General features: G+C 43.5%; 4 protein-coding genes across 4 annotated transcripts in view; 2 read left to right on the top strand and 2 right to left on the bottom strand.

Annotated features, from left to right (window-relative positions):
- The window catches only part of LOC118407668 (tropomyosin-1-like), a 1,169,601-nt gene that overhangs the window by 688,775 nt on the left and 470,909 nt on the right, over positions 1 to 9,917 (bottom strand). The window lies entirely within an intron of this gene.
- The window catches only part of LOC118407610 (zinc finger protein 25-like), an 865,280-nt gene that overhangs the window by 416,104 nt on the left and 439,259 nt on the right, over positions 1 to 9,917 (top strand). The gene's annotated exons all lie outside the window — the stretch shown is intronic.
- The window catches only part of LOC118407627 (zinc finger protein 525-like), a 976,997-nt gene that overhangs the window by 536,754 nt on the left and 430,326 nt on the right, over positions 1 to 9,917 (top strand). The window lies entirely within an intron of this gene.
- The window catches only part of LOC118407690, a 38,856-nt gene that overhangs the window by 26,644 nt on the left and 2,295 nt on the right, over positions 1 to 9,917 (bottom strand). The window contains exons 2-4 of the mRNA XM_035808207.1: positions 8,041 to 8,214; positions 7,559 to 7,618; positions 7,015 to 7,208 (exon numbers count right to left, since the gene is read on the bottom strand). Of these exons, the coding sequence (XP_035664100.1) occupies positions 7,015 to 7,208; positions 7,559 to 7,618; positions 8,041 to 8,202 (416 nt within the window). The 5' untranslated portion in view covers positions 8,203 to 8,214. The remainder of the gene's footprint in view (positions 1 to 7,014; positions 7,209 to 7,558; positions 7,619 to 8,040; positions 8,215 to 9,917) is intronic.

The following is a 9,917-nucleotide window of genomic DNA, read 5'->3' as shown; positions in this document are numbered from 1 at the left end:
CGTAATAGTGTATTTAGGCGTGGGTACCGGTACAGAAAATTCAGGTCCAGGTCCGGTCCAGGTCCAAAGGATCAGGTCCAGGTCGGGACCTGAACCTGATTCAGTATGACTCATACCAATGGTCCATTTCACTACAAAGAAATCAGTTTGGTGGAGTATTAGACTTACACTGGCGTTTTAAAACCCTACAACGCTGATTGCACCTGTACGATTGACTGTAAAACTTGGTAGAAGTTACTATAAACTCTACTCTACTTCACTCTTGTTATTTTCTTCCACCTCCAAGCGCCAAAACGTGTGAATGCCTGATAAAATAATCTGTTAATTTTCTAATCGGTCCAACATACGGTCCACATTTTTAAGGTCCGATTTTTCTGGACCGGTCCAATAAGAAAACCCCTTTTGTACCGGTACGCTGTACCGATACCCAGCCCTAGTATTATTCATTTCGCAACAGAGCAAATGTTTTCAAAATAGTTCTTTGTCTCTCTATATCTATTCACCAAGTTATTGTTACATCGAATCATTAGCACGGCAACTGATTACATGATTAAAAAGTTACATCGTTCACTATCCCATCAACCTCCAGACAGAAACACGGAAGCAGGCGGAGTACAGCGAGCTGGTCTCTTCCGTGGGGTCTGAGGAGGGGACAACAGTCAAACTGTTTCTCTGTGGAGACGGGCAGGTCGGAAAAACATCTTTGCGAGTGATTCTGAAAAAGGTAAAAATCCGCATACAATAAATTCAACCAATGACAAAATTAAACAGGTCAAAAGTTATGATAAACTATTTTGACAAAAATGTATCGATATATTCCACATCCATACAGTGCAGTGAATTCAACAGCGCTTAAGATTCTGAAGTCATCATAAATCTGTGAAATTGCTACATAAATTTCCAGACAGGCCTTATCGTGGGTGCTCTCTGGAAAATCAGGAGGAAGTTCAGAAGACAAGACGTCTTTAACCCCACCCCGGGGGTGCATGTATCCAGTAAAACCGTGCGGGGAATCGGGAGACTCAGTCTGCATGACTTCGCAGGACAGGCGCAGTTCTACGTCACACACGCCATGCTGCTCCGCACCACTAACGCCATCTTCCCGGTCGTCTACAAAATCATAGATGGGGAGGAGGAACAAAAACGGCAGGTAGGGCAACCCTTGAAAAAGTTTCACAATGTCGGTGAAAGTCTCCAGCTCAATGTTTTGCTTCAAATCCTCAAGTAAACTGATACACATCACCATTCGTTATGATAATGAAGCACATCCAAAATAGGAAAATGTTCTTTTTACGCAGATCCACGGCTGGTTGAGTTTCATCCACTGCAGTAACGCAGATCCCACCAACAAACCCCGGATTGTCCTGATCGCCAGTCATGCGGACAAGCTACAGGGCCACGAAGCAGGTCGGTTGATAGTTGTAGGTTCAATTAATTCAGAGTTGGCCTATGTCGATATATTCTACAAAGCTCGAATCTCTTGCTTGCCTGGCCTAATGACCATTCTGTAGTCTTCAACTCTCTGGATGCTATTGGTACAATATCAATACCGTTTGTACCTGTAGGTCGGCGCCAAGCCACAGCTCTAGTGGAGCACTACAGGAAACTGTTCCAGGAGTCATTGATTGTGTCATCGGAGGTGTTCCTCATCAACTGCCTCGAGGCGGGGTCTGCTGAGATACAGCGGCTGCGAGAAGTGCTGGCAGCATACAGAGACGACATACTGAAGGTACTGAACATAAAGAATTCTTTATTCTTGGTATTTATACTCTGACTTTGGCGTTAAGATAAAACTTATTCCTGAGTACCAGATTATTTAAGATTCATAAAAAAAGGCTAAAAAAATTTCATGTATGAAAAAATGGTAGCAAAAAAAAAGCCAAAAATTCAAGTAAGTAAGGAAGGGGCTTCCCGTGACACCAGCCGTCGCTATTGCTGCCTGGACACTTCAGATATCGCACTTTGTATGACTACATTTAAAATGTTCACAGCAAAGACCACGTGTTCCTAAAGTCTGCGTTCAGTTATCCGAGACCATTGAAGGTTGGAGAGAAGAGAGAAAGACGTTCCCAGTGATGGGATGGCAGAACTACCTGAAAACTGTCAGGCAGGCATCGTCTGAGAACCTTCAGGAACGTATCGTACAGCTGGCTTCATCGTACCTACATGATGAGGGAGAGGTAAATGTGTCTTTGCCTTAAACCTGAGCTCGAAGGAATTGTTATTTTTAACTTACTTCTTCTTTTCAGTTAAATTATGACCTCTCTTGCTGACTTCATAATTTACGGCTTTCTGGTATAGATTACAGTCAACATCATAACACTCTTTCCTTTTTTTAAACCCGGTCATTACATCAGAAAATTAACTTAGCCTAAGGGAATGAATTTACCTCTTCGTTTGCTCTGTAATCATATTTAGATCATCTACCTTCACCGCGAAGCCGACTCGTCAGTAGTACTGGACCCCCAGTGGTTGTTCACATCCATTTTCGGACACCTGCTTGCTCCGGACAACTTCCCTATCGTCAAGATTGCGAGGACTGTCGAGGACTACGTCACCTTAGAGGAGCTCACCCGAGTCTTCAGTGCAGTTGCCGACATCCCTCTGCTGATCAAACTCCTCCAGGACTTCCAGCTCTGCCACACGAACAACGGTCGCACCTTTATCCTCCCCAGCCTGCTGCATCAGGAGATGGAACAGTCGGTGTGGTCTCAAGACAGTCATGTGTCCAGCAAGGCTGTCTACTTCGGTCTGCAGATCCGAGGCCGCACGGAGATCGACAGCTTCTCGTGCGACCTGTTCCCGCGGCTGCAGACGCTGCTGATGCAGGCGGACAAGCTAAGTTGGCCTCTCCTTTGGAAGAACAGCGCCAAATGTACCGACGGGAAGGCCGAAGCGCTGCTGCAGATCACACAGGACAAGAGGCATTTCAACATATTCGTCAGGAGCAACGATGGCAGCAGGGAGGACTGCAACTCCATCATGGACCTCCTGAAGGACATGACGTACCACTTGCTGCACGAGACCAGCCCCGGAGCCAGGTCACGGGACATGGTGCTCAGCGCCCTGGACCTCCGGGAACACAGACCGCAGCCTCACGCCTACAGCAGGGAAGAGGTGGAGGGGGCGGTGGCAAAGGGCGAGAACGTCGTCCATCCCAAGAGGAACGTCCCAGAAAAAGTTAAGGACCTCTTGTTGCACCTCAGACACATAGAGATGGACAAAAGTGTTTGGTCTCCTGTATCCAGCGAAGCTGTCTACTTTGGTACCCAGATCAGTTTTCCGTCTAAGACCTAGCTGAGACGGGCATAAAACCTCATTTTCTCTACTTTCCGGTAATCTAACATTTTAATGAAGAAAGCGCTAATGAAGCACTACTTCTATTAATCCTGTCCGCATAGTTTTGTCTAATTGATACTATAGTTATTTTATGAATGCATAATGAAGCCCGTTAAGCAGTTTTAACGGGATACCTTGTGCATTCATAAAATAACTACAGACACATTGTGTTATGTCATTCAGGAGTTTAAGAACGCGTTCATGGTCTTTTAAGTTTCTTGCCAGTCTCCAAATATGTAAAAAATGTTGGAGATGGTTGGATGATTGACAGTTGTATTTTGCCTCACGACAGGCATGCTGGGACGGGTAGCCCGGAAGAGGCCGGAGCTGGTGGAGACCTTACGTCACATCAACCCCATCCTGGACCACCTCCGCGCTGATGACGTCATCAACTTGGACCAGAACGACCGCATCCGGGCTGCCAGGACTCCCCAGGATGCAGCGCGCGAGCTGCTGGACATTCTGGAGGCCAAAGGTGAAAGGGCATGTGTCAAGTTCCACTCAGTCCTTAAAATATGTGATAAGTTTGCTGCAAGCCTCATAGTGTGGGAAGAAATGTCTTAGGAGTGGGCTACAGCAACTTAGATTGGCATTTAATAACAGAAACTTTGATATTTTGTTATTAGACATTCGTTATTAGCCTATACTGAAATCAAGAGAACAAGACCCTCAAACATCACCAATTAATTCTGCCTTCATGGTTAGGGTACATTTTGCAAATTAAGTATAAAGAAAACATGTGAGCGTTGCTATTGGCATTTTGAATGTTGTATCCAAGGTACAATTGTCTTACAGTATTTCAGGAGCTTGTATAGATTGTAAAGATCATATTTTATCATCCTGCTAGGCCAGCAAGGATACAGTTTTCATCATCAATACGTTATAAGCAGGCTGCAAGTCTTCCAGAGTAGAACATAATGTGTGGGGAGGGGGGCTACAGCAAATTGGGGCTCTGTTACTCTACATTTTTTATGTTATTAAATGTTACGCCTTATTAAAAGTCAACTTTGTTTGGCTCGTTATCGAAAGGCTTTGCAGGTTAAGTCTCATGACTCTGCGTTTGGCTTAGAGACTGACTATATGCAAATATTTGATATCCCAGTATTAAAGTATCTATATATACCTGTGTACTTTTTCTTTGTTAGTAAGTAATGTCCTATTAGATCTTGTATTCAACTATACCATTATAAAATTATGTATATGAAGTTTAGGTCCAAAGCATTTATTTGAGGTGGTGGTCAGAGATTAACTGTAAATATTTCCTCGTTACATACTTTTAGCTGGATACATATCTCATACTGCATACATAAAATATATGTGATAGTTTATAATCATCATACGCATTACATTATGTTTGGTATAGGAACTTTACAAATAAACATTATAATTATCAAAATTCTGCATCTCGATACTTGTATTGTTCTCCAAACTCTTTGTCAAATTTATAGTCTCTTGGAAGCAACAAGTACAATTCGCGCAACGTGTCCTCCAATTTTTCCTTTGTAATATTTTAATGACGGTAATATCAGTTGATTTCAGTTGTAGTTGCCTTAAAAAAAGAAGCTTCCTTATCAGCAATGTCAGTTCTTCTGACCACCGAATCATATTAGTTCTTTTCGCAGTATCAACGACGTCTTGACGCGTTTAAAATCAATATAGAAACCCTTATCCAATAAGCCAGGGCGCCGCCATCTTTCTATATCCTGGTACTTTATGACGTCATGTAGACCAGGTGGACGCCATTTTGTGTTGTTCTCTTTTTCACACGGAATCAGCAGGTATCGGGCCCTTCTTCTCTTCCTGCACACCTGGCGCTGCACCTGAATCCACCTGGTAGGCAGGTGGCATCTGGGCCGGGTAGTACAGCTGGACAGGTGCGCCTGTCGCACCTGGATTCTGGGCCACGAACACCTGCGGTTGGCTACCCTGGACACCTGGAGTTGCAAGGGAGGAAAACGATCAACTTTTAGTTGTTGACGTTTGAATTAACGACAGTTGGATTATCTCGATCAAGATTGTTTGGTATTAGATTATCTGGATTTAGAGAAATTTTATGTGACGACACAAAATCGAATCAAACTCTGTATCACAGTAATAAAAACGGATATGATGTAAGATATGACACATTTGCTAAACAGGTTAATATAACGAGTCTAAAATCGACGCTATTCTATCTACTGGGAACAGGTAAAAGTATGGCAATCAGAATCTACATTCACCTCTTTAGGTTTGAGTCTACTTCATACGCATGTCGCCAATTTTCCCATACTGAAGCTTTCTGGCTGCCGGTTGCTTTTAATATCCTTCAACGCCACAAGAAAACTACATGAAGACACAAATAGCAACGCTTGGTACAAACCCGGGTTTCCCTGCATGATCACAATGTTTCCCTGCGCTCCGCCCGGCACCGGGCCTGCAGCGTAGATCACTGTCTACAGAACAGATAAAGAAGCGCAAAGACAGGTGGTTCAGTGGAATATAACCAGCTGCTGCCGCATCAAAGGTCTGAGAAGCTGACGAAACAGACTTATGTACAGATGCAGAACCTGGTGTGTTGCGCTGAAGTGCGGTTATACATGCTATAAACAGATACCATATGATACACCGAAGATTGGTAATGTCGGCTATGTTGATACAGTTACAAAAGTTCGTCCAAGTGTAAATTGAAAATAATTATAGTGTACACATCAACAACATATTTAGTGGTTGAAGCAACTTTAGACCGATGTATACTCAACTTACATCTAACTGCAGTAACGTGTCGGTTATTCAAACTGGGTAAGGCCGAAAACTAAATGTGTGCAAGTTTTTTGTTTTTTTGTCAAGTGCTTTCCTGCCTATGTACACATGTATGTCATGAACTAGCCACTTGCTCTTTTTCGTAAAGTTCCAGTGTGTTTTAAACTTTGTAAATGTTTCTTATCTTTTCAAAGGACATAATCTTAGATAACAACAAGGAGCTTTTATCTCTGTATAAAAGCTCCTTGATAACTATGACGATGATCTGCAGTACCCACCTGTCCCGCAGCGCGTCGCATGGTGCAGAGCCCCACACAGCTCATGATGGACACCGCGAACCCGAGCATGATCTCAATCACGGCCAGGACGATGTTGGCGGCGTGAAGACCGATGGTGGACGCGCTGCAGTCGTAGGTCTTGAATTTCCTGGCGGGAAAGTTTCAACCTTTTAAAGACATTTTAACCTATTCGGGAAAACAACGTCCTAACTTCTAACGTTAAGTTAACACTAGAAACATAATCCGTATTTGCCCTGCGTTTCCATGAGCGCAGATCACCCGTGTCGCTGTTTTTTGTACGTGGTTTTAAGCATTTTTATCGGAATTTCGAATTTACGTTATTACTTACCACATATCTGAGTCTTCATATTGGGACGAGTTGTCCTTATGGCGTTCCTGTGCGGCGTAGTAGGCGCTCCAGTTGTACGGTTTCCGTTTTTAGGCGTTTTATCGGGATTTCGAAGTCATGTTATTACTTACCACATTGCTGGGTCATCGTATTGGGTCGGGTTGTCCTTATGACGCTCGTGTGCGGCGTAGTAGGCAAGAAGTGTTTACAAGGTCATTCACCTTTGACCTATTTACCCACAATGCAGCACACTGCGCATTCGCAATGTAAACTGTGAATGGGCTCATAACAATCCACTTTATTACTTACCAAAAATCTGGGTCTTCATATTGGGTCGGGTTGTTCTCATGACGCTCCACGGCGGCGTAGTACGCACCATAGTCGAACTGTGCACACATTCTATAGTCCAGCCAGATCCCCAGCCAGATCCCCAGCGCAGCGAAGCCGATGCAGCACGCACACGTCAGGATCACGAATATCGCAACAACCATGAACGCCACGATCTGTGGAGAGAAGTGGGAGAAAAAGTAGTCACAATACAAGGCATCAACTGTCTCTGACTGCATTGTATTTTTTTCAGTGTTCCAAATATATCCACCACCATGAACGCTACGATCTGTGGAGCCGTGGAGGGAACCGTAGTCAGAATACAACACTATAACTAACATTTTTGCAGTGTTCCAATATCTTTCAATATCTTTGAAAAAAGCGAAAACATTGAAAATTCCCCTTCATTCATGCACACACACAAATACACACACACACACACACACAAACACAGACACACACACACACTCATACAAACACACTGTCACACAGCCACAGGCAAGAAATGATAGTTTAACTTGCTTACCAGGCACTTATTTGTTGGTTTCTTTGCGCTGAAAATACCCAGAATACCTGTCGTAAGTACCTGTAAAGACATCAAGATGGTCGACAGGGATGGTGCAAATAAAGTTTCTTTAAATCATTCAATCATGACAGCTAAAGGTCAAAGGTAAAGTTCAAATGTTAAAGGTTAGGTGGGGTAAAGGTTAAAGTTACACGGGAGTGTCAAACCTATCTGCCGTCTCCTCTAAACAAAAGCATTGATAAAATGTCTGAAGGTTTCACTTCTGTATGTTATTGGGGGATAAAGTTAAAAGGTCAAGTTCAGCGTGAATGGTAGTAGGGATCGTGAGTGTCAAACCTACCAACAACTCGCTATGGACCGCTTGATTGGAGAAATGTCTTAAGATTTTGCATGTTTCTCACTTTTGCATATTTGGGGGATACAGTTGAAAGGTAGAGGTCTAAGGTTAAAGGTTAAATATCAATAAGAAGGGCCGAACCAACCAGCAGCCCGCTCCAGACAGGTGCGCTGATGAAGTGCTCCACAGCTCTCACGCCCAAAGCGGAGAAGTGGATGTCTGCAGCGACCCCTAGCGTGACGCTGAGGGAGCCCAGGACCACCATAGCCCAGCCCAGTCCGCGGACAGCCTTGGGTTTGTACGCCATGGCTTCTGCACTCTAAACAAACAAACAAACAAACAAATTTCAGCGACCCCTAGCGTGACGCTGAGGGAGCCCAGGACCACCATAGTCCAGCCCAGTCCGCAGACAGCTTTCGGTTCGTACGCCATGGCTTCTGCACTCTAAACAAACAAATTACAAGTCAATAGTAAAACAACAGGGTGGGCAGAGTACTACTTATTAGTCCGCGGACGGCCCAAGTGTCACATGTGTTTTAGCCTTGGGTTCGTACGTCATTTCTCCTGCACTCTAAACAAACAAACAGACAAACAAACAAATTTCAAGTTAATAACAAAACAATAGGGAAGCTCAGGCTATGTATATGGACATAGACCAGGCGATCTCTCTCCCTCAAATCACGTCATCAATACAACTTACATGCCTTAAGTGATTCCTATTCAGCAACACCTGTATCAGCAACCATTTATCAAGCCATCAAGTTCATGATCAGGAGCTTAGGAAGCAGTAACCCGAGCCATATGTTACATGTAAGATATAACTTTGACTTTGACAACAGTAAGGCAAAGCTGTTTTATATCAACTGCACCAAATATAGATCCCAGATAGAATGTAGTCAAAACATGTTCATTCAAATTACAAAGTTGCTATCTTTGGAAATTTTCCATGTCTGCATAAATTTCTTGTCCTTGGCACATACATGCAAGCCCTATTGGTATCTTGTAGCTGACAGTACAAAAGTACTAGTGTGTTCTCCCCTAAAAAGCAAAGACTGATTTCAAATTAATTTTGTCCTGTTTCAAGCACCATCTTTCAACAAATTCCTATGGATGTTGAAAAGTGTCATCACCTAAAAATGTGGCCATTTTCACCGCTCATATTTAGCCTGAATAAGAAACCTTGTCACATCACAGAGATTCTCCTTGACGAACTACAAAGACCTTAAGCATTACCGTCACCACCTCCAAATGTCCGAAAAATTGCTTTGTGGCAGCCTCTCTCAAGAAAGCATTCCGAGAACCCTCTTACCACCATTTGAGGGTCCCTCCTCGTGAGAAGTTCTTAAACGTGCGAGCTTCCCTCCGCCCTTGTCAGACCAGGATACAACTAACTGACACTCTACTTCAGAAATCGAATACTACAAAACCTATCTCAGTACAATAGCAGTTACCACGGATGTTCACAAATGTATGAAGTAGAGGGGAAAAGCTACAGAACAAGATGCCCCCAACTCACACCACTGAATAATAGATAGACAACCCTTCCACTCGCTGCGGATGTAGATAAGGGACTTAGGGACCGCAGTGACCAATGAAAGACTGTCGTCCTCGATAGTATGCAAATTAATGAAGTTTTCTACGCCATTTCCAACAACAAGTTCATTGCAAATGATGTTAGTAGAGCACAAGATGTAATAAATCGATTTCGGGAGATTGGAACCTGTACAAAATTACAACATGAGTGGATTTTCCGCAAAAATCATTACGGACTCTCTCAGCAGAGGATTTTCAATACACGATCCTCAAACAGCACAAACGAAATCAAATTGAGGAGAAATTCTGGCACTTGCACAGCCAAGATTTGATTTGGAAGAATCCCTCAACTTAGACACTTGACTAGTTACACTGTCTTCTTGTAATAAAGATGGCAGGCCAATCTTCAGGGACTGAAGTAATCTCAGAGTGCATCCAGCAATTCAATTAGATCCAAAAGTCAGGAGGGTCGGAGGCTACAAGGGCAAT

The sequence above is a fragment of the Branchiostoma floridae genome, unplaced genomic scaffold (assembly GCF_000003815.2).
Source record: "Branchiostoma floridae strain S238N-H82 unplaced genomic scaffold, Bfl_VNyyK Sc7u5tJ_1439, whole genome shotgun sequence".
Taxonomy (NCBI): domain Eukaryota; kingdom Metazoa; phylum Chordata; class Leptocardii; order Amphioxiformes; family Branchiostomatidae; genus Branchiostoma; species Branchiostoma floridae.
This window is presented reverse-complemented; position numbering and strand designations above follow the sequence as displayed.